This window comes from Melanerpes formicivorus, unplaced genomic scaffold (genome assembly GCF_026170545.1).
Source record: "Melanerpes formicivorus ecotype bairdi unplaced genomic scaffold, bMelFor1.0.p_v2 SCAF_143, whole genome shotgun sequence".
Lineage (NCBI taxonomy): Eukaryota > Metazoa > Chordata > Aves > Piciformes > Picidae > Melanerpes > Melanerpes formicivorus.
The window spans coordinates 184,848-208,377 of NW_027142495.1; the positions used below are offsets into that span (position 1 = coordinate 184,848).

The 23,530-nt window shown below is 43.3% G+C and overlaps 1 protein-coding gene and 1 non-coding gene across 2 annotated transcripts in view; one reads left to right on the plus strand and one right to left on the minus strand.

The window, feature by feature from the left end:
- LAMA1 (laminin subunit alpha 1) overlaps window positions 1-23,530 on the minus strand; it is a 118,877-nt gene that overhangs the window by 25,257 nt on the left and 70,090 nt on the right. Inside the window, exons 33-45 of the mRNA XM_068168614.1 lie at window positions 22,438-22,580; window positions 20,802-20,900; window positions 18,778-18,889; window positions 17,842-18,004; window positions 14,636-14,846; window positions 14,297-14,413; window positions 14,043-14,206; window positions 11,805-11,943; window positions 9,106-9,199; window positions 5,523-5,639; window positions 3,399-3,581; window positions 2,914-3,068; window positions 700-843 (exon numbers count right to left, since the gene is read on the minus strand). Of these exons, the coding sequence (XP_068024715.1) occupies window positions 700-843; window positions 2,914-3,068; window positions 3,399-3,581; window positions 5,523-5,639; window positions 9,106-9,199; window positions 11,805-11,943; window positions 14,043-14,206; window positions 14,297-14,413; window positions 14,636-14,846; window positions 17,842-18,004; window positions 18,778-18,889; window positions 20,802-20,900; window positions 22,438-22,580 (1,841 nt within the window). The remainder of the gene's footprint in view (window positions 1-699; window positions 844-2,913; window positions 3,069-3,398; window positions 3,582-5,522; window positions 5,640-9,105; window positions 9,200-11,804; window positions 11,944-14,042; window positions 14,207-14,296; window positions 14,414-14,635; window positions 14,847-17,841; window positions 18,005-18,777; window positions 18,890-20,801; window positions 20,901-22,437; window positions 22,581-23,530) is intronic.
- On the plus strand, window positions 7,992-8,094 carry LOC137456941 (U6 spliceosomal RNA). Its single transcript, XR_010991171.1, has one exon. It is a non-coding gene; the product is annotated as a U6 spliceosomal RNA (small nuclear RNA).

Here is a 23,530-nt window from a genome sequence, read left to right on the forward strand (position 1 = left end):
CGCAGGTGCTGGATGTTGCACTTGGTCTTGTTGAACCTCATGAGGTTCACACAGACCTACTTCTGATCTTGCCCATGTCCTTCTGGATGATATTCCATCCCTCAGGTGTGACAACCTCACCATTCAGCTTGGTGTCACCTGCAAACTTACTAAGGGTGTACTTGGTCCCACTGTTTATGTCACTGATGAAGGTATTAAACAACACTGGCCCCAGTACAGACCCCTGAGGGATGCCACTGGTCATCAATCTCTATCTAAAGATAAAACTGTTGACCACTACCCTCTTGATATGATCATCCAACCAATTCACTAACCACCAAAAGGTCCACTTATCAGATCTATCTCTCTGCAATTTAGAGAGGAGGATGTTGTAGGGCATAGAGCCAAACACCTTAATAGAAGTCCAGATTGATGACATCCAGAGATCTTCCTTTATCCACTGATGCAGTCACTCCATCATAGAAGAAGGACTCTCATGACATGGCCATGAGGCAATGCTAAGGAGTCAGATTCTTCTATTTTCTACCTTTGAGGATTTCTGAAATCATCTAAGGCACACAGATATTTCCCCCCCTACTGAACACATTTGTCAGGGGCCTCAATCAGATATTTAGTTGCAAGTAGGAGAAAAAACTTATAAATGGTCATTTAAAAGATTTTATTATCATCATCTTCAGTACATGGATGCCAGAAACTTACCTTTCCATTGCTCCCCAGATAGAAGAGAAGGTTATCTGGTTCAGCAGTTTTCATGTTGAGTGTCAAGGTGTTGTAATTGGTAGATGAAATCTGGGGTTGGTAGGCTCGAATGCAATCTCTGTCTGCTGACACTGCAACTTTAATCTGGGGGGAGAAGGAGAAAATGGAATTTAAAGGAGTCTCAGTGTACGCTTATTTCTGGAATACGTCCTTAGCTTCTGACCAAGCCATTCGCTGAGATACTTTCATGCCATCTAATTATTGCTGCCTGGGTCAGATCTCCTAGGTTTCACTTGACAAAAAGATTCACAAACAGAGAAGAATGAAATCTGTCATAATTCACTCATTCAGTTAGGAGATTTGAAGCTAGGAAAGCAAAACTAATTACAATAAACCTTAGATCAGAACCCCATATATCACTAAAAGCCATTGTAGTAGTAGCAGAAAATAAAGACTCAGAAAATCTATCACTCTAATCTTTAAAGTCTTGAAGTGGAGAAATTCCTATTCCTCTTGTCATCCCACAAACTCCTTTGAGTATTGCCTAGGCTGTTGATAAGACATTGATCCAAATGATCTAAATGCAGCCAAACTCTACGGAATTTGGTATTGTAATAACAGAAAACTCTTTTTAACCAAAGAATGAAATCAATCAGATTCATCCAATATGCCTGGAACGAGTAAACACATCAAGCACACGCTTGCATAAAGGACACAGGTATAGAGAGTTTTTCTCTCTGCTCAAAGTTTGGTTTGGTTTTCTGTAAGCTCTCAACATTGGAAAAGGGGATTTTGCTAATAATCTTTTCACCCTGCCAGAAGCCTCTGTGGTTCATGACATGTCGGAAAATACTCCTCCCTTTCTTCCGCAATGGATTCATTAAGCTTCAGTGGACTGTGAGAGAGAAGCAATAACCATAAAATTAAAGAGATCTGCAGAAAGAACTGAAAGCTTTTTAATTTTTAAAACAAAAGCCTCCCTAAAGCTTACAATAACATCCTTACATTAAAGCCAAAGGCATACCAGAAATTACTGAGTGCAAAGTCATTTTCAAATTCCCCTCACAGTTTAATGAGGTCCATAGTAAAGTTGATTCACTGTTGTAGCCTTCAAGAGGGGGAGTACAAATTTATAAGCAAGGATATTTGTCTTAAAGTATTCAAGGAATCATTGAATTGTTTGGGATGAAGGGACATTCAAAAGTCATCCAACCCCCTTGTAGTGAGCATCTTCTGCTAGAGCAGCTTTTGGATGCACAGCAGCTTCTTGCAGAGAACATATGGACATGGCAAAAAAATAGATTATAAATTTATTGATAGAATCAATATTTTGGTAAAGGATGTGCAATGTTACTTGATGTTATACAGAAATATCCCACATCAATCTCTAAAATAAGCTTATAACCATAATGGCAGCACCGCCTCCTCTTTTCTCTGACAGCAAAGTATCTCTGTGATTGCTTTTTGATGTCATGAATTTGACTACTTTATATAGGAAGCAAAAGCAAATGGTAAATAAGTAACAAATTCATTCTGGAATTATAATATGTACCAAGAGCCAGTCCTCTTGAACTTCAGTGAGACCATTAAGATTGAGTGAGGGGCCAAAAACTGAACACGATATTTGAGGTGTGGTCTCACCAGTGTTGAGTACTGGGGGACAATCGCTGGCCTGTTCCTCCTGGCCACATTATTTCTAATCCAAACCAGGATGCTGTTGGCCTTCTTGGCCACTTAGGCACACTGCTGCCTTATCATCAGCCAGCTGACCATGAACACCCCCAGGTCTTTTCCCCTGGGCAGCTTTCCAGCCACTCTGCTCCAATCCTGGAGCATTCGTGGGGTTGTTTTGACCCAAGTCCAGGACGTGACTCTTGGCCTTGTTGAACTTCATCCCATTGGCTTCAGCCCATTGATCCAACCTGTCCAGGTCTCTCTGTAGAGCTTTCCCTACCCTCAAGCAGATCAACATACCCACCAAGCTTGGTGCCATCTGCTTGGTGCCTCAATCCTCTCATCCAGATCATTGATAAATACTTTAAATAGAAGTGGTCCCAATACTGAGCTCTGGGGAACACCACCTGTAAACCCTCTAGGTTTAACTCCTTCCATCACCACCCTTTGGACCTGGCCACTCAACCAGGTTTTTTTATCCATAACTTCTCTGCCAAAAGTGGCAATGAAACCTGCTAAGTCTGAGATGATGGAACTTACAGATGCTGCCTGCTTGCGTGCCTGGCTGATGAGCTCTTTAATTTCAGACAAGTTCCTGTTCAGGCTCTCCTCCAGTGTTTTCAAAGGTTTCAGCCTATCCAGCAAAAGACTTGCTTGTGCTTCAACTTCTTTAACTTGCTTCTCAGCTGTGATTGCTAACAAAACAGAAATGGGATGTTGAGGCAGGGTGAAGGAGAAAGGCAGTGTTCATTACTGAAAGGCTTAGCCAAGGTAGCCTGCTTTGAATCATTACTTACAACGACTTTAAACTTCAGTAAGGAAAATGCATCCTTAAAAGCATCCCACAGATACTATTAAACATCTAGAGCTCCTTCTAGAGGTCTTTTAAAAAAATAGCACATTTTAATGGTGTTAGGAGAAACTTTCTGAGGTTATGAGACTCATATTTAACGTCCACTCAAACAATATTAAAGTGTTTCTGCAAGCAGTGACATTTCTAAAGAGCAATGAAGCAGCAAACTCACCAACTTTTGATGAATCAGTTAGAAGTTCACTAGTTTTCCTCAACGTGTCATTAACTCGGGACAATGTAGAAGAAGCATTCAGCAGCTTTCGACTAAAATCCCCAAAGTGACTTAAACTCATCACACCGCTGATGTTCGAAGACACAGCCAGTTCTTTCATCTCAAGCATGTGTTGCCTTGTATCTGAAACAGTCCCAAAATTAGAAAATAATAATAATAATGACAAAAAATAATCAGAGCTTTCATAAATATTTGGGAATAATAAATGCTTGGCATAGCAATGAAGTTACAAACATAGAATCATAACATTGTCCGGGTGGGAAAATACCTCAAGGATCATTTAGTTCCACCCCCCTAGCCGTGGTCAGGGACACCTCACACTAGATCAGGTTACTCAGAGCCACATCCAGCCTGACCCTAAAATCCTCCAGGGATGGAGCTTCTACCACCTCCCTGAGTAGCCTGTTCCAGCGTCTCACCACCCTCACGGTGAAGAACAACTTCTTAACATCCATCTTGAACCTACCCATTTCAAGTTTTGCTCCACTCCCCACAGTCCTATCACTACCCAAACACAGTGAAAACACTAGTGTGGTAGGTTGAAATTTCCCCCCTAAAACTACCACACACTAGAAATGTTTCCAGTTATGTTCCTTTCACAGTAGAAAGTTCTATTTTTGTTTGTAAAAACCTACAGCTTTGTTTGCATCCATGAGTCTAGGAGGGCAGCTCCAAACCAAGACCGCTTGTGTTCTTACTTTGCTTAACTGCTGAACACATCATGGCTTAGGCTGGGAAGTTTATATAAACACATATATAAATAACAGAATTTGCAGCAGTTTTAATTTCATTTTTGACAGAATGAATCACAGAGTGGTGGGAGCTGGAAGGACACTCTAGAGATCATCTAGTGAATTCAAGTTTTTAATTGTAGGAAAACTGTTTAATTTTCAGAACCAGTTTGGAATACTATATGAAGACAGAATGAAGTGATCACAGACTGGCAGGGCTCGGAAAGCACCTCTGGAAATAACCTAGTCCAACCCCACTGATAAAGCAGAGTGATCCACAGCAGGTTGTCCAGAATCACAACGTCCAAGTGATTTCAGAATCTCTACAGAGAAGGAGACTCCATAACCTCTCTGGGCAGCCTTCTCCAGAGCTCCAGCACCCTCACACCAAAGAAGTTTCTCCTCATATTTCAATGCAACCTTCCGTGTTCCAGTTTGTGCCCACTGCCCCTTGACCTGTCCATGGGCACTGCTGAAAGGAGTCTGGCACCATCCTCTTGCCCTCCGTCCTTTAGCTATCAATCAGCATTGAGGTGATCTTCTCTCAGGCTTCTCCAGGATAAACAACCCCAGCTCTCAGCCTTTCCTCCTTATAGAGATGCTCCAGTCCCCTCATCATCTTTGTGGCCTCTACTGGACCCTCCCCAGTAGTTCCCTGTCTCCACTGAACTGAGGAGTCCAGAACCGGGCACAATACTTCAGATGCAGTTTACCTAGGGCTGACTAGATGGTGACCCTTCTTTGGCAAGGGGATTGGACTAGATGATCTCCAGAGGTCCCTTCCAATCCCCACCATGCTGGGATTCTGTGAACTCTAGGTCTTGCCTTTATGCAAATCATTGTAAGGACACAGAGCTGTTGGAGCAAGTCCAGAGGAGGACCACAAAGAAGATCCAAGGGCTGGAGCACATCTGCTATGAGGATAGGCTGAGGGAGCTAGGGTTGTTCAGCCTACAGGAGAATCCAGGGATACCTTATAGCTACCTTTCAATACCTTAAGGGATTCCACAGGAAGGTTGTAGGACTTTTTGTAAGGGTGTCTAGCAATAGGACAAGGGAGAATAGTTTCAAGCTGAGGGAGAGTAAATTTAGACTGGATCTTAGGAAGAAGTTTTTCAGTATGAACGTGGTTAGTTTCTGGAACATGTTGCCCAGGAAGGCTGTGGATGCCTCCTCCCTGGGGGTGTTTAAGGCCAGGTTGGATGAGGCCTTGAGCAGCCAAGTCTAGCTGAGAGGCATCCCTGCCCATGGCAGACAGACTGGAGTAGAAGACCTCTGAGGTCCCTTCCAACCTAAGCCATTCTATGATTCTATGAATATAAATTCCACTTACCATTAGGCAGTGCTCTTAGAGGCCACAGGGAACCATTAAGCTGGCTGACAAGTTTATGAGTACCTTCCTGCATCTTTTCTACCTTTTTGTTTAGCCCACTCAATCCAAATAGCAGTCCTGTTGGGAGAAACAGTGCCGATTTTACTATGCATAAATAAATACCATACAACCCACACAAACCCTATGAATGGGATAACAAGCAGTCACTTCAAGGATCCTTTTTTTTTTGGTTATTTTTGAACAGAAAAAGCATTTTACAAACAAGGCATGCGAAATGAATGCAGTATGGACAAGCAGGCTCCTGTGAGAACTTGTTCCATTCAAAGTAATCCTTTGTGGCCAATTCAATTTGTAGAAAGATGGTAAAGGAAAGGCTAAAAATGAAAATGATTCCATGATCGTGGATTCTTATTATTTTATGAGGTTCTCCATGTTAGTGGACTCTTATAATTCTTATAATGTTTCCTTTGTGATATCTGACAGGAGTCAAGTGTTTTGCTTTTACTCGTGATCAGTTTGTAGAATGCTCTCACTAGAAATAAAAATATTAGAACAGCAGGAATAAAAGGTGTCTGGTGAGTATAAGCTACATGAAATCCCCCAGGGATCAGTACTGGGCCCCGTCCTCTTTAACATCTTCATTGATCATCTGGATGAGGGGGTTGAGTCAGTCATCAGCAAATTTGCAGATGACACCAAGTTAGGAGCAGATGTTGGTCAGTTAGAGGGTTGAAAGGCTCTGCAGAGGGACCTTGACTGACTGGACAGATGGGCAGAATCCAATGGAATGGCATTTAACAAGTCCAAGTGCCGGGTGCTGCACTTTGGCCACAGCAATCCCATGCAGAGCTACAGGCTGGGATCAGAGTGGCTGGAGAACTCCCAAACAGAGAGGGACCTGGGGGTGCTGATTGACAGCTGCCTAAACATGAGCCAGCGGTGTGCCCAGGTGGCCAAGAGGGCCAACGGCATCCTGGCTTGCATTAGGAATAGTGTGGCCAGCAGGAGCAGGGAAGTCATTGTGCCCCTGTACTCTTCATTGGTTAGGCCGCACCTTGAGTACTGTGTCCAGTTCTGGGCCCCTCAGTTTAAGAAGGACATCGAAACACTTGAACGTGTCCAGGGAAGGGCAACAAGGCTGGGGAGAGGCCTTGAGCACAAGCCCTATGAGGAGAGGCTGAGGGAGCTGGGATTGTTTAGCCTGGAGAAGAGGAGGCTCAGGGGTGACCTCATTGCCCTCTACAACTACCTGAAAGGTGGTTGTAGCCAGGAAGGGGTTGGCCTCTTCTCCCAGGCAACCAGCACCAGAACAAGGGGACACAGTCTCAAGCTGCACCAGGGGAGGTTTAGACTCGAGGTGAGGAGGAAGTTCTTCACAGAGAGAGTCGTTCATCATTGGAATGTGCTGCCCAGGGAGGTGGTGGAGTCACCATCCCTGGAGGTGTTCAAGAGGGGATTGGACGTGGCACTTGGTGCCATGGTCTAATCACGGGTCTGTGGTGACAGGTTGGACTCAATGATCCTCGAGGTCTCTTCCAACATTAGTTTTACTGTGATACTGTGAAATACATGCATATTTGTAAAAGTAATTGATATTAAAATGGAAACATCATTTTACAGTTACAACTGATCTCTGAAATATTCACTTTTTGCCTAATTTTGTCCAAAATTCTGTCCTTTAGGGCAAGCGCTGTTTCTACATAAAAACTGTGCTCAAAATGCTTTCGAGTAGTGCAGACTTTAGTGCCTTGCTGATATTTTTAGAATAACAGAAAACCAAAAGGATTTGGGAATTTGCAGAGGGATTCTGCGCCAAAAGGCACTTTCTAGAGACATAAAAAAAAAAAAAGGTTCAGTTAGTTACTATATTTCAGCCTTGTAGAAGAAACAGATAAAAATTATTTATCATCCTACACATTTATGTAATCTAGGGTTCATTAGATAAAAATGGATGCATGGATTTTGCCCAGAATTATATTTGTTCTTCCTGTACAGCACAATCTGCAGTGATTTAATTAATGATATATGGAAGAAGAATCATTTAAAGCATTGCTTGGAGGTGAAGTCTAGTGAAGGCCAACTTCTTACTTGAAAAAAGTAAAAGCTACATGACTCCATAATATACTGATCTTAATTGTATGAAACAGTCATAAGTATTTGTCCTGGCTCGAGCTAGAACATAAATAACTCTGTTCAATGCTGTGACTTCTCAGCTCAGTCTCTGCTCGGTGAGGGCACCTTCTGAAGTTCAGGGCAGGTTTGCATAGAAAGTGGCTGCTTCTAGCAATGAGAATGCTGGTGGGGAGAGTTACTGCCAAAGGCTGGGCTGCACAAAGTCTCTGGCTTAGATTTGCGCCTGTGCACACCAAGGGCACTGCCACATTCTGTGCCCCACTTTGGGCTGCAGGAAGTCAGAGGTGGCACCTGCAGGGAGGACAGATGACCTTTGACTGAGCAGCAACAACAACTGTGCTTTGGCAGCACATATACTAAAATTGGAAGGATACAGAGAAGATTAGCATGGCCCCTGCTCAAGGATGACACGCAAATTTGTGAAGCCTTCCATATTTTTGCGGGAAACTCGACTGCATAATTTGTGGTAATTTTTTTTTTTTTTTGAGGAGAGGCTGAGGGAGCTGGGATTGTTTAGCCTGGAGAAGAGGAGGCTCAGGGGTGACCTCATTGCCCTCTACAACTACCTGAAAGGTGGTTGTAGCCAGGAAGGGGTTGGTCTCTTCTCCCAGGCAACCAGCACCAGAACAAGGGGACACAGTCTCAAGCTGCACCAGGGGAGATTTAGACTCAAGGTGAGGAGGAAGTTCTTCACTGAGCGAGTTGTTCGTCATTGGAATGTGCTGCCCAGGAGGTGGTGGAGTCACCGTCCCTGGAGACGTTCAAGAGGAGACTGGTCGTGGCACTTGGTGCCATGGTCTAATCATGAGGTCTGGGTTTATAGGTTGGACTCGATGATCCTCAAGGTCTCTTCCAACCTTAGTTATACTGTGATACTGTAACAAGGGATACCATCCCATGGGTGGCATCTTCAGGATGAAGCCAAAGGATCACTAGGGTCAAAACTCTTCTTCAATAGCAGGTATCCCAGGAGGACTCTGTCCATTCTGCCTTTGACACCGACCCATGTTCCTTAATCTAGCTGCAGAATCCAGCTTCTGAATTCAGTTCTGCTGCCGAGTCCAGTCTGGGACTTTCCAGCATCAGTGGAGACAACAGTGAAGTCACTGCCATCAGAGATTGTGTTCCATATTGGCTTGTATCTCCTTGTCTCTAGTTCATTGGATTGTTCTTTTTTCCATTGTAGCTGGTTTAGTTTCTTTCTCATCCCATCAATCTCTCTCCCTTCTTCCCTTTGGGAATGAAGAAGGTTTCATGGAGAGCCTCTGGCACTTGTCTAGAGGTTGTCCCACCCCTAACCCTTGACAATAATCACCTGCAATATCTTCCCTCAGCTTATGCTTATTAAAACAAACAAACAAACAAAGAAATCACAACATAAATGCTCATTAAAAATCCAGGAATACAGAAAAAGAAATAAAAACAGAAAAGTGAACTCAAAAGAACTGACCATTATTTTTTTTCTGCAGATTTTTAGCTTCACTTTGAAATTTGGCGGTAAGCAGAAGGATTTCTTTTCCAAGAACGCTGAGAGACTCATCTGGCTGAAAAACAAAGACAACTTGCCACATAGAAAGAACAGAAATTCATCTGAAAACATTTAAGTATCTGCAGATGTTTACTTTGAGTTACTGCATACTTTCAATATTTACATTAATTCACTTATGATGCATCAATTAAAAAAATACATGTTGCAAACAATTGTCCAACAATGTGACACTGAATCTTTTTGAGTGAATAATAATAAAAACAAAACCAAAACCCCAACAACTGGGAAACAAAACCCTCCACCCAGCACTGAACGGTCAACACTAAACAATGTCCCTATGCACCAGGTCCACACTCTGCTTGAACATCCCCAGGGATGGTGATTCCACCACTGCCCTGGGCAGACCATTTCAACATTTGATAACCCTTTCAGTGAAGAAATATTTCCTAACATCCAGCCTGAACCTCCCCTGGCACAGCTTGAAATAATTTCCTCTAATCCTGTCGCTTGACACCAAGGAGAAGAAGCTGCCCCTCTTCATTCCAACCTCCCTTCAGGTAGTTCTTCATAGAAAGAGTGATTGGCCATTGGAATGGGCTGCCCAGGGAGGTGGTGGAGTCACCATCACTGGACATGTTTAGGAATAGACTGGATGGGGTGCTTGGAGTGATGGTTTAGTTGATTAGAGAGTGTTGGATGACATGTTGGACTCGGTGACCTCAAAGGTCTCTTCCAAGCTGGTAATCCTATCCTATCCTATCCTATCCTATCCTATCCTATCCTATCCTATCCTATCCTATCCTATCCTATCCTATCCTATCCTATCCTATCCTATCCTGTCCTGTCCTGTCCTGTCCTGTCCTGTCCTGTCCTGTCCTGTCCTGTCCTGTCCTGTCCTATTTGCAGAGAGCAATGAGGTCTCCCCTCAGACTCCTCCAGACTGAACAACCCCAGCTCCTTCAGACACTCCTCATAGGTAATAGGCCCTTCACCAGCCTCCTTGCCCTTCTCTGGACACATCTCAGCACCTCAATATTGTTTCCATAGTGAGGGCCCCAGAACTGAGCACAGTACTTGAGGTGTGGCCTCACCAGAGCTGAATACGGGGGAAAGATTACCTCCCTGTTCTTGCAGGCCATGGCATTTCTCACACAAGCCAGGATGCCATTGGCTTTCTTGGCCACCTGGGCACACTGCTGACTCATGTTCAGTTGACTATCAACCAACACCACCAGGTCCCCCTCCAAGTAGCAGCTTTCCAGCCACACATTCCTAAGTCTGTAAGTTATCATGGGGCTGTTCTGACCCAGATGGAGGACCTGGCACTTGAACTTGTTAACCTTCATATAATTAGCCTTGGCTCATTGGTCTAACCTGTCCAGATTCCATTGTAAAATTTCTCTACCCTCTATCATATCAACACAAGCACCCAGCTTGGTATCATCTGCAAACTTAATGAGGGTGCACTCAATTCCCTCATCCAGATCATTAAAAAAGATATTAAAAAGGATAGGCCTCAGTACTGAACTCTGGGGAGCAGCACTAGTGACTGGGTACCAGCCAGATTTAACTCCATTCACAACCATTCTTCAGGCCTAGCTATCCAGACAGTTTTTTATCCAAGTCTTGTGCCAGGAGTTTCTGAAGGAGAATGCTGTGGGAGGCATTGTCACAGATGTATTTCTCTATCCATAATGTAGATGACACTTGTAGAACATGGCCCATGCCACCCTTGGGTTTATAATCAGGAAAAGCAAAGAGATGAAAGAGGGGAAATAGAATAATATGAAAGCAATAACCCTAAACTGGCAATTGGCCAGGTCTTCTTAGTCTACTGTTGCAAAACCAACATGCAAAACCTCACAAAGCTAAAGAATGGCAGATAAAACACAAACTGGTTGTGAAATGTCCTTGACTAAGTCAGAGCTGTATTTGGGAGCAGCTAGATACATGGATAGGTCAGATAAGGAGATGACTGAATAGGAGATGACTCTTCAGCCTGGAGAAGAGCAGACTGAGAGGGGATCTTATCAACATTTATCAGTATTTAAAAGGCGGGGGGCAAGGTGGCGGGGCCAGTCCATTTTCACTGGTGCCTAGCAACAGAACAAAGGACAAAGAGCACGAGCTAGAATGCAGGAAGTTCCACCTTAACGTGAAGGAAAACTTTTTTTCCTATGAAGATGAGAGAACCCTGGAGCAGTCTGCCCAGAGAGGTTGAGGAGTCTCCTGCTCTGGAGATGTCTCATTCCAAACTTACCTGGACATTGTGATCCTGGGCAACCTGCTGCGAGTAATTCTAAGGATGGAATGGAGTGGGAGGTTTGGAAATTTAAGTTCTATGGGAACATATGTCAGATGACCGATGAAAGAGTCACAGAATGAAGTCCAGTCAGGTTAACCATACATGATACATTACAAAAGAAACAAAAAACAAATGGCAAAATTGTTCCATAGCACAGAGAAAAACAAGGTAAAGAAAGCATGAAATCTGGTACCATCACTGCTTTGAGTAGACTCAGGAGACAGTAGATCCTAGCTGGTAGAACACGTTCATGCCTTCATCAAGAAGATACAAATTTCATCATGCACAAAACAAATTAGAACAAATATTGCAAAATGGACAAGATGTTAATTAAAATATTGATGCTGATACTTACTATATCCAAGGGGCCATTGACAACTCTAGATGCATCATCTGCCAAACTCTCTGTTCTTTCAATCACGCTCCTCACGCTGGAGTGGGCGGAGAGAGCAGCAGTTGTGTTCAGGGTCACGTTTCGTACATGAGACAGGCCACTAAAAAAGAGAATTAAAAAAATTAATCTGTTTTTATGAGAATATTTTAAGCCCAGAGCTCCCTGTCTTCAGCTCCAACATGCACATCTTTCCTCAACACAAGATGCCCTTTGAAAAAGTGTTGCACAAGGGGCTTTAAATTCATTATTTTGAACTAAAAACCAACAAAAATAAAATCAGTTCAAAGGCTTATGTTGATTTTCCCCTGTTTTATTCCTTCTTTTTTTATTGTTTAGTTCCTTTTAACCTACTTTTTTCCTATTTTGTTCCTTTTTTTCCCCTGTTTCATTCCTTTTAATCTATTTCCCCCCCTGTTTTGTTCCTCGGTTTTCTGTTTAATTCTTTTTCAGCTATTATGTTTTCTATTTTGTTCCTTTATGTTTATGGGCAGTTCTTCAATTTGTTGACTTAGGCACTTAAATAGGACACATCACAGAAACAGAAGAGGAACAGGATTCTACATGGAGCTCAAAACTAAAGAAATATAATATAGAGGAAATTATAAGCATCTGAAAGCTATTTTGTATTGCATTTTGCTTTATAAAATTTATCTGCCTTTATAAAATTTATCAGTGTTACTCAGGAAAACTTTCTGCTCTCAAACTTAAAGTAGACATAAATTTTCCAATTTGATATGATTTAACTTTCAAGATCTGCTGACTTAAAAAAACAAAGCAGCAAGAATCTTAGAAGGATTCCTGGGATGGAAGATTATCTTCCATTTAAAGTGGGCTATCTCAAAACTCCAATTATTTTAGTGTTCTTTAAATCCATTGACAGGCTGATGGAGCTGGGGTTGTTCAGCCTGGAGAAGAAAAGGCTCTGAGGACCTTGCAGTACCTGAAGGGGGCCTTCAAGAAGGATAGAGACTGTTTACAAAGGCCTGTGGAGATAGGATGAGGGGCAATGGTTGGAAACTCATATTGGATCTCTGGAACAAGTTCTTTATTATGAGGGTAGTGGAACATTTAAACAGGTTGCCCAGGGCCCCATCCCTGGAGATACTCAAAGTGAGGCTCAACAGGCCTCTGGGCAACCTGATCTAGTTGAAAATGCCCCTACTTACTGCAGAGGAGGTTGGATTAGATGGCCTTTGGAAATCCTTTCCAACCCAGACCATTCTATGATTCTATGGTTTCTTCAAGTGGAACATCTGGAAAAGTACCTTGAAGGTCTCATGCTCTGTCTTATGAAGGAATTGATGGGAATGACTTCCCAGCTTTCAAATTCTAAGATGGAATTTGAGTGCATCTGAGATAGGAACCCACTCCTTTCTGCAAGGTGCATCAATAATGGAGGCATAAGAGGAACACCTTCTGGATGAGATTCAGAGATACATAGTCATGAAGCATTCACACAGAGACCAAAAGCTTTTCAAGCCACACCATATTAACTAGGTATATGCACTGTTTGCTGTGTAAATCAACTACATGAAAGACTAATCACCCCTTTCACATCACTGAGTAACACCACATTACAAGTAAAAAGCACTTTAAATAAGCAATAAAAATGGATCATTGAATGGTTTGAGTTGAAAGGAAACTTTAATGATCATCTAGGCCAACAATCCTGCCATGAGCATGGCACCTGCTACTAGATCAGGTTGCTCAAAGCTCCATCCAACCTGGCTTTGAACAATTGCAGGGTTGGAGACTCCACAGTTTCTCTGGGCAACCTGTTTCAGGGCATCTCCACCCTAATAGGGAAGAATATCCCCCAGTGTCTTACCAGCTTCTTCCAATCTGAAGCCATTACCCCTCGTCCTGTCACTCTGTGTCTTTGTAACAAGTCACTCTCCAGCTCCCCTGTATCTCCTTTTAAAAACTCGAAGGGTGATCTAAGGTCTTTTCTTCTCAGACTGAATACCCCCAATTCTCTCAGCCTGTCTTCACACGAGAGGTGCTCCAGCCCTCTGATATCTCCATGACCTTCTCTGAACCTGCTCTAACAGTTCCATGTCCTTCTTGTTTTGGGGACTTCAGAGCTGGACACAGCACTTCCTGTGGGGTCTCAGCCAGAGCAGGGGGGCAGAACGGCCTCCCTTGACCTGCTGGCTGCTATAAAATCTTTCCCAATTTCTTATTTCTTGAACTTGTCACCTCTCCAGTGCATCTGCAAGTCTTTGGAAATGGGCAGCATGCTCCTCAGCTCTGTACACCAGGTCAAGCACCCCTCTCACAGACATCTGCATCACCAGCTCATCCACGTGGTGTCGCAGCTTGGTGCTCCATAGGACAAACTCATCCTGGTGGACCTCCAGCTTCTGCAAAACAAAATGGTTCCCTCTTACTTTTTTTCCCAGAGCAAAACACACCTGATGGCATTAAAGAGGATGTTAAAACTTAGAACTTACAGATGTCGTGTTCTTTACATCTTGGGCAAGAGCAGCAGCAGCATTCACTAGGACCTTCCCATCTTTGATGAGTGCAGTTGAGACTTCTTCACCTTCCTTGATATTTAGTTTTTTGTCCTGTAGCACAAACCAAGTGTGCAAAATCAGCTAGTGCAGAGGAGTTCATATCACAATTTTCTGGGGTCTTTCTAAACAAGGGTCTGGTTTGCTTTCAGTTTAAGGAACTGCAAATACTAACATGTTTAAAGATGTATTATTTTAATGAAGTCTAAAAAGCAGCTTTTAAACTATTTTACACTTCACAGGTCTCATGCAACAACACTGATTATCCAGTCTTACATTTAACTCAGCCAGGTTGCTGGAGATAAGAGGGAACAAGCGACTGGTCTCCTTGGTGTTAGTGAGAGCCTCATTCACCAGCTCCTGGGCATCTTGCAGTCTGCTGTTTTGTTTGGCTAAGAGCTGCCTTGTATCCTTCTTTAGCTCCCCAAGATCCTGCTGGGGTTTGAGATACTCCTTCTGAACTTGGATCAGCAAATTTTCTGCACCTCTGAAAAAGACAGAAATCAGAAAATAAATGAGCAAAGAAGGAGAAATTTAGGCATGGATTTACTGGGGAGAAAATGGGATCCTGTGAAATTAATGTAAATGCATCATCAGGCAGCCAGCACCAGAACAAGAGGACACAGTCTCAGGCTGTGCCAGGGGAGGTTCAGGCTGGAGGTCAGGAGGAAGTTTTACACAGAGAGAGTGATTGCCCATTGGAATGGGCTGCCCGGGGAGGTGGTGGAATCGCCATCACTGGAGGTGTTCAGGAGGAGACTTGACAGGGTGCTTGGTTACATGGGTTAGTTGATTAGGTGGTGTTGGGTGATAGGTTGGACGCGATGATCTTGAAGGCGTCTTCCAACCTGGTTTATTCTATTCTATTCTATCATGTAAAGGTCTGCAATGTTTCTCTAAAAGCATACATATACATGGATGCTCATCTTACCACACCAAAAGAGATTGCCCTGGGGAGAGGAGAGTAATACAGATCATAAAATTTTGTATGTGGTGACTAGAGAGAAAAGGGATTAGTATCATAGAATCTCAATATGATGGTGGTTGGAAGGCACCTCTAGAAATCATCTAGTCCAATCCTCCTTGTAAAGCAGGGTCACCCACAGCAGGTTGCCCAGGATCACAACGTCCAGGTGGGTTTGGAATCTCTCTAGAGAAGAAGACTCCACAACCTCTCTGGGCAGTCTGCTCCATGGCTCCAACACCCTCACAGCAAAAAAGTTTCTACTTATGCTCAGATGGAACCTCCTGGGGTCTAATTTCCTCTTGTCCTGTCCAAGGGCATCACTGAAAAGAGTCTGGCTCCATCCTCTTTCCCTACATCCTTTAGCTCTTGCTGAGCATTAAGAAGATTCCCTCTCAGGCTGCTCTTCTCCAGGCTAAACAGCCCCAGGTCTCTGAGCCTGTGCTCCTCACAGAGATGCTCCAGGCCCCTCAGTATCTTTGTAGCCTCTGTTGGACTCTCTCCAGTAGTCCCACCTCTCTTGAACTGGGGAGCCCAGAACAGGACCAGGACTGCAGATGTGGCCCCACTAGGGCAGAATAGAGGTGGGTGAAGAACCTCCCTTGACCTGCTGGCCACAATCTTATTAATGCACCCCAGGAGATCATGTGCCTTCTTTAATATGGGGAAAATCTTTCCTTCCTGTCAGGGTGCTGGAGCCCTGGAGCAGGATGCCTAGAGAGGTTGTGGAGTCTCCTTCTCTGGAGAGATTCCAAACCTACCTGGACATTGCAATCCTTTGCAACCTCCTGTGGGTGATCTTGTTTTAGCAGGGGGATTGAACTAGGTGATGTCCAGAGGTCACTTCCAACTCCCACCAGTCTGTGATTATGTGAATATTGCTTAACCTTATGTCATCTCCAGCTCAATCTGTTGTGAGCCATCTGGTAACTTCTGCTCCCTGCAAAATGGACCAGCAAGCTGCTGCTTTTCACCAGTTTTGAATTTCCAGCTGCACTGCATGATAATTTCTGCAGAGCAAATGCTCTGATATCATTAACTCTCTTCTCCCATCTGTCAAAGGACACTTATCAGAGAACTTTCTTCAATGGAGCCTATAATTGAGAAAGTTAATTTACAAATTCCCTGTGTAACTGCTCAGAAGCTGATGTTGAAAGTCAGAACATTCTGTTACTATGCAACAGTACATTTGGAGGCATATTTTAGTGCTACCAAAAAAAAAGGTATCTGTAGTTCTTAATAAATGTTAAGTCCAAATGATACATTTCTAGTCTATTTTTATGTCCATTTAGCTACTATTTAATCTTCAGCACAAGGACAAGCAGAGGAGTCTGTTGAACAAAATCAGACATGCTAACAACATAAACATTCCACCCTGCCTAAGCACTTAGAGAAAAGTCTGAATTCCAGAATTATTCCACTCTGGTCTAAATCTTTTTCCCTTGAAGCCAGTGTTAACATTCTCACAGCTTTTGGTAAGCTAGGGCAAGCCTTAGTATTTCTGAAGCTGGAACAAAAATTTTGCTGACTGTTGCAACAGTCAATATTTTATACTGCCAATTCTGGCAATAAGCACTACTAATGATTACAACAGACAGTTTTTAATAGCCTTGAACTGGGGACAAATCAAGACAATGGAACAAAATCTTAAACCAGCTCAGAATGTTAAAGGAAATGCTTTGCTTTCAAAGGAACACAGAACCATAGAATTGTTTTGGTGGGAAGAGACCTTTCAGATGGTCGAGTCCATCCATTAACCCAGCGCTGCCAGGTCACTACTAAATTGTGTCCCTCAGCACCACATCTACATAGATTTTCAGTCTCTCAAAGGATGGGGGCTCTGCCACTGCCCTAGGAAGCCTGTATCAGGGCTTGACAGCCCTTTGGGGGAAGAAAACACTCCTCGTGTTCAGATTGAACCTGTCCTGGAACAACTTGAGACCATTTCCTCTCATCCTATCTGTTGTCACCCAAGAGAAAAGACCAACACGCACCTGGATGCAGCCTTCTTTCAGGGAGCTATAGAGTGAAATGGTTTCCCATCAGCCACCTTTTATCCAGGCTGAACAGCCCCAGTTAGCTCAGCCACTCCTCCCTAGACCAGTTCCTCCAGGCACTTCACCAGCTTCATTGCACTTCTCCAGACACACTCCAGCACCTCAACATCCTTCTTGTAGTGAGTGGCCTAAAACTGAACCTGGCATTCAAGATGCAGCCTCACCAGCTGCACCAGAAAGTTGAGGGTGGTTGATGCCCCTTCCCTGAGGATATTCAAGGTAAGGCTTGATGAGGCCCTGGACAACCCAGTCTAGCTGAAGATGTCCCTGCTGACTGATGGGAGGTCAGACTAGATGACCTTTGGAGGTCCCTTTCGGCCTGGACCACTTTATAATTGCTTTCATTTGCAAATCTTTGTGATACTCAAGTGACAACAAATCTCCAGATCTCTCTCTAAAAGCAATATTGCATAGTAAAGAGAGATGCAAAATGAGTTTTTTCAGTAGAAGAGGACACTTACTTTAGGACACTGGTAGCATTGTGGTGATGCTGAACAAAATCTTTCTTGCGCAACGCATCCACAAAGGCAGAAATATCATCCTGCAGGCTCTGAGATGTAGCGTTTGACAGTGGGAGGTCCAGGCCCAGCGTTTCATTTAGTGACATGGCAACTTCAGCAAGCACTAAGTAGGAGAGTAAACAATTTAGTCATACCATTAAACAAAGGCATACATGTGAACTGTCTGCGCAAACTGCAGCACTTCCCATGTAAAGAGGTGTCATGAACAGATTGCTCTATCGCTCCCAAAGAGACAAAAGAATAATGCTCACACAATGGATTGGATAGTGATGGAAAGTTTAAAAGGAAAGGCTAATCACAAACTGCAATGCTACAGTTACATAGTGATGAGCATAGCAAAGTATGCAAAATACAAAGAAATCCACAGTCTAGGCTTAACACACAAGCTCATTAAGCCAAAGCCTTACACAAAACTCCTTTTATACCAGGCCAACCAAAACCTTCCTTCTCCTACCTGGGGTTTACCATAAGCCCCAGGGCTCTTTCTTCCTCCCACTTCTAGGCTGTTTCAGGCTGGTCAGGCCTCAACTGCCCCTCCACATTTCTCTCTCCCAAAGCACATCAGGGCTGCACTACACCCCTGCCATGCTGAGGCCAGAACTGTGCAATAAAAATACCAGAAGATGAGAGGTGTCACCCACGGGAGAAGAGAGGGAAGAAAGGGAAGAGAATAAACTTTGCAGCCAGATTCAAAGGGATGCAGGAGTTATAGGAAGAAACACACTATTTCCTGTGTCCACCCACTGGGCTGAACACTGTGGGTCTCTACTCTGTGGCCCTTTTAAAGGCAACCGGCCTCAAACTGCCACAAGAGGCCTTTAAGAGTTGCAAAGGAAATGACCTTCTAAGTGATGCAAAGTGGAATTATCTTCAAACCTTTGATGGTTGTATGTATGGTGTCAATAAATCCAGTCAGTTCTTGAGTTTTATTCCTGGTTTCCTGGGTCATTATGTGGAGCTGCCAAGCTTTTTTCAAAAATCGAGATGACTAGAATAAAATCAGAGACAATTTTTGACAGTTCTCCTAAAACATTGCTGAATTCATGACATGTAGCACTTCCCCTCCCCCCAACATTGCTTCCTCTCACAGAGTATTCTCAATGTTTTTCCATGAAGTGAGACCCAGATGATTCAGATATCTCTTATGCCTTAATTACATTGAAAGTTCCAGTTCAAGAATTATGTTGGCAATTATTTCTGCAGTCAAGATCGTAATTATCACATTTACATATTTACAAATCACAGAATTGTTTGGGTTTTTTTTAGCTACAACTAAGGCGTCTTAAGACAATCTCTTCTGGTTACATCACTACCAGTAATTACAACAGCTAGCAGATTACACACCCATGGGTCACAGTATCACAGTATCACAGTATCACTTAGGTTGGAAAGGACCTCGAGGATCATCGAGTCCAACCTATCAACACAGACCCCATGACTAGACCAAGTGCCACGTCCAATCTCCTCTTGAACGCCTCCAGGGACAATGACTCAACCACCTCCCTGGGCAACCCGTTCCAATGACGAATGACTCGCTCGGTGAAGAACTTCCTCCTCACCTCGAGTCTAAACCTCCCCTGGCGCAGCTTGAGACTGTGTCCCCTTGTTCTGGTGCTGGCTGCCTGGGAGAAGAGGCCAACCCCTTCCCGGCTACAGCCACCTTTCAGGTAGTTGTAGAGGGCAATGAGGTCACCCCTGAGCCTCCTCTTCTCCAGGCTAAACAATCCCAGCTCCCTCAGCCTCTCCTCATAGGGCTTGTGTTCAAGGCCTCTCCCCAGCCTTGTTGCCCTTCTTTGGACACATTCAAGTGTTTTGATGTCCTTCTTAACCTGAGGGGCCCAGAACTGGACACAGTACTCAAGGTGCGGCCTAACCAATGCAGAGTACAGGGGCACTATGACCTCCCTGCTCCTTCTGGCCACACTATTCCTAATGCAGGCCAGGATGCCATTGGCCCTCTTGGCCACCTGGGCACACTGCTGGCTCGTGTTTAGGCAGCTGTCAATCAGTACCCCCAGGTCCCTCTCTGTTTGGAAGCTCTTCAGCCACTCTGACCCCAGCCTGTAGCTCTGCATGGGATTGCCGTAGCTGTCAGAAGGGCTTAGCTACAAACAGCCAGCAAATGAGATCTAACGGTTGAAGCATGGTGCCAGTTTTCTACCTACAATTTAAATGTCATCTACTTTTCATGTGGATTTTCAACAGTTTGCTGCTGTGATCATTTTAAACAGCTATCAAAGACTTTTTTTTTGGTGAATATTCAGCTATGATATAATTTAGAATAAGCTCCACATCTTCAAACCAGAAGAAAGTATTTCCCTCCTCCAGTTTTAAAATCTTACATGATGACAGGACAAAAAGCTTCTGAACTTTAACAGGAACCACAGAGCAGAATCACAGAATCATTTTGGTTGGAAAAGACCTTTAAGCTCATAAGTACAACCATTAACCCAGCACTGCTAGGTCATCATTAAACCATGTCCTTCAGCCCTACATCTACACACTTTTAAACTCACTCAAAGGGTGGGGACACCACCACTTCCCTGAGCAGCCTGTTCCAGGGCTTCTCAACACTTTTGCAGAAGATTTTTTTTCCTAATGTCCAATCTAAACCTCCCCTGGTACAACTTGAGGCCATTTCCTCTTTTCCTATTGCATGCTACTTATCAGAACAGACTGACCCCAACCTGACTACAATTTTTTCCTTGAAAATCTCCTGTAAAATGCCATAAAGCATTATAGTTAACAAAATTCCACAGACATTAACTCCTCTCCTCAGAAAGACTACAGAATGGACTGAATTCTTTCACTGAACTCTACAGACACTAAATAATTTCTAAGCAGCTCTCTGGCATTTATTTATCTCCAGAAAGGCTAAGAATAAAGAAGCCAACACTCACCTCTCCATGCAGTTGATCAATTCCTCCTGATAAGCTCTGAAGGCTTTCTTTTGCTGTAGCTAATGAGTAAGTTGAATTTTCTTTAGGAACTAGAGACCTCTATAAGGAACAAGAAGAAACATACTGTAGTTTATAGACTTTGTTGTGTGTCCAGAAAAGTTCTGAGAAGAAGGAAACTATGCACATTCAGATTATTTAAATTATTATTTGAATGACTCACTTGCAAAACATGTAAGAGAATATGATCTTGAATAAAAAGGATCCAGCCATACTGTACTTTCAATCAAGTAGGAGAAAGCCTAATTTCTGCTTTCCTGATTCTCAGTCTCTTTATCTCCACACTCTGGGTGGCACAAATTATAGAATCTCAGAGGTTGGAAGGGACCTCTGGAGATCATCTAGTCCAACCAACCTGCTAAAGCAGGCTCACCCACAGCAGGTTGCACAGGACCACAATGTCCAGGTGGGTTTGGAATCTCTCCAGAGAAGGACATTACACAACCTCTCTGGGCAGCCTGCTCCAGGGCTCTAACATCGTCACAACACAGAATTTTCTCCTCACGTTCAGATAGAACGTCCTGGGTTCCAGTTTGTGCTTGTTGCCCCTTCTCTGTCACTGGGTACCGCTGAAAAGAGTCTGGCTCCATCCTCTTGACCTACACCCTTTCCTTCTTGCTGAGCATTGAGAAAATCCCCTTCTGGTCTGCTCTTCTCCAGACTAAACAGCCACAGGTCTCTCAGCCTTTGACAGGTTCCAAGGTCTATCAAACTAAAAGCTTCTGCCCTGTACACACCTGCTGCTCTTCCAGCAGCTTGTCTTGCCAAAACAGCTGCATCCAGGGAACATCTGTGAGGATGACCCTGGAAGGCTCTATTTTTCCATGTTAAAACCCAATGAAAGGAACCCAGTGGTTCAGGATTTGGGCTCTCCAGACACAGTAAGGCAATATAAGCATCCCTGCAGATCTTCTTACCAATAAGAGAAGATACCAGGCTATATTTGGCTTCATGGTCACCTTGGAACTGCTCTGTATGGCAGTAAAGAAGCCATTGTAGACATGTGCATCACATTTGAAGGCCTGCACTTCACTTTTCTCTACAGATGCAAAGAAACTTACAGCATTTCTGTCAAGGAGGGCAAGCCTGGGAAAGGTTATTTTTAGATTTCAGATGTTGCAGAGCTAACACCATAATAAGTATAGTTTTCCTCCATGTTTTTAAAGGAGCAACACAAAGGATTATCCAGCAGCACTGTGTCAAATGGGAATTTCCAAGTTTTTTCTTCAGCATGAGGGAAAAACAAGTGAAAAAGTAATGGAAGCTGAAACTCTTGAGCCTCTTGGGATAAAGAACAGAAAATTTTCCCAGTTCAAAAACCCAGCATGGGGACAACAAGTGTGTCTAAGTATGTCAAGGAGTAAAGCAGAAGGCTTTTAACTAGAAAAATCAGAACTACTGAAGTGCTTAGACCTTCTAGAACCACAAAAAGTGGTTTTTCATGCTTTAAGGGGAGGAAGAGCTGGAAGGAAGGTTTGCCATAAGCAGCCCAAAAGTGTCCTCAGGTAGGTAGAAGGCAGGCAGACTGTTTCAGTGTCAGACACTTTCAGTATTTTTGGTATTTGTGAGTTTATTTCACCTTCAGATGCTTGGTTGCATTCTCCAACTCTGACAATATTCCATAGGGTGCACGGGCAACACCAGTGAGGTTCACTGAAAGTATGGCCTTGCCGAGGTTATCCAAACTGGTTAAAAGGACTCCTGTGCAGTTGTCATCACAAGCTAAATAAACCATTTGAAGAGGAAAAAGAAATATTAGCATTAAAAGAAATCACCAAATCCTGACATTTATTTTGATTCACACAGCATGTGCCTTCACCATTTGAGTTAAGAGAGCTTAAGTATAATTTTGAGTAGCCCCTTCGTGTCCCAAAAGTGGACCTATTCCAAACATTCTCTTTAGGTTAGAACATATTCAAGCCTGATTGATCCTGCTGGTTATTTTACTGCTTACTATTTAGCTATATTGTCAGAAATCCAGGGTGATGCCACTGTCACTCAAATGTTGGGAAGAAAGGACATTCAAGTCTTCAGCAGAGTAATTTCAGGTATTCCTTGGCATTTTTTTTTTCACATACACAAAGCAAAATCATAGAGGTATAGAATTGTTTTGGTGGGAAGAGTCCTTTAAGATCATTGAGTCCAGCCTTTATCCCTGTCACTGTCAGGTGACAATTGAATGTCTCTCAGCATCATATCTACACCCTGTCCTAAATTCCAATTAATTGTAAAAGCAGATTTCTCTACCTTCCTGTGCCCTTCTGCTATCCAGCCCTATCCCATACAGAATTACATGGCTAATTATTGATGCAATGTAAGGAATTACATGACTAATTGTTGGTGGAATATGACTAATTATTGGTGGAATGGAGGTCTTGGGTAGAAGGTTGGACTTGATGGTCTTAAAGGTCTTTTTCAACATTAGTGATTCTATACTTCTAAGTCAGTGAAGAATGCCTACAGAACTGGGACAACTCCAGAAGTAGTATTACAGAAACCCCTCATCCAAAAGGTCAAGGACAGAAGGATTCAACACTTTTAAATGAATGAAGTTATGCTACATATGGCAAACAACAAATAAAATAAAATATTATATTTCCTTACATTTGTCTGTAACCCTAAATAAGCCATTTTAAGGAGTAACTGCTTGTCTGACACCATGATGCCTCCTT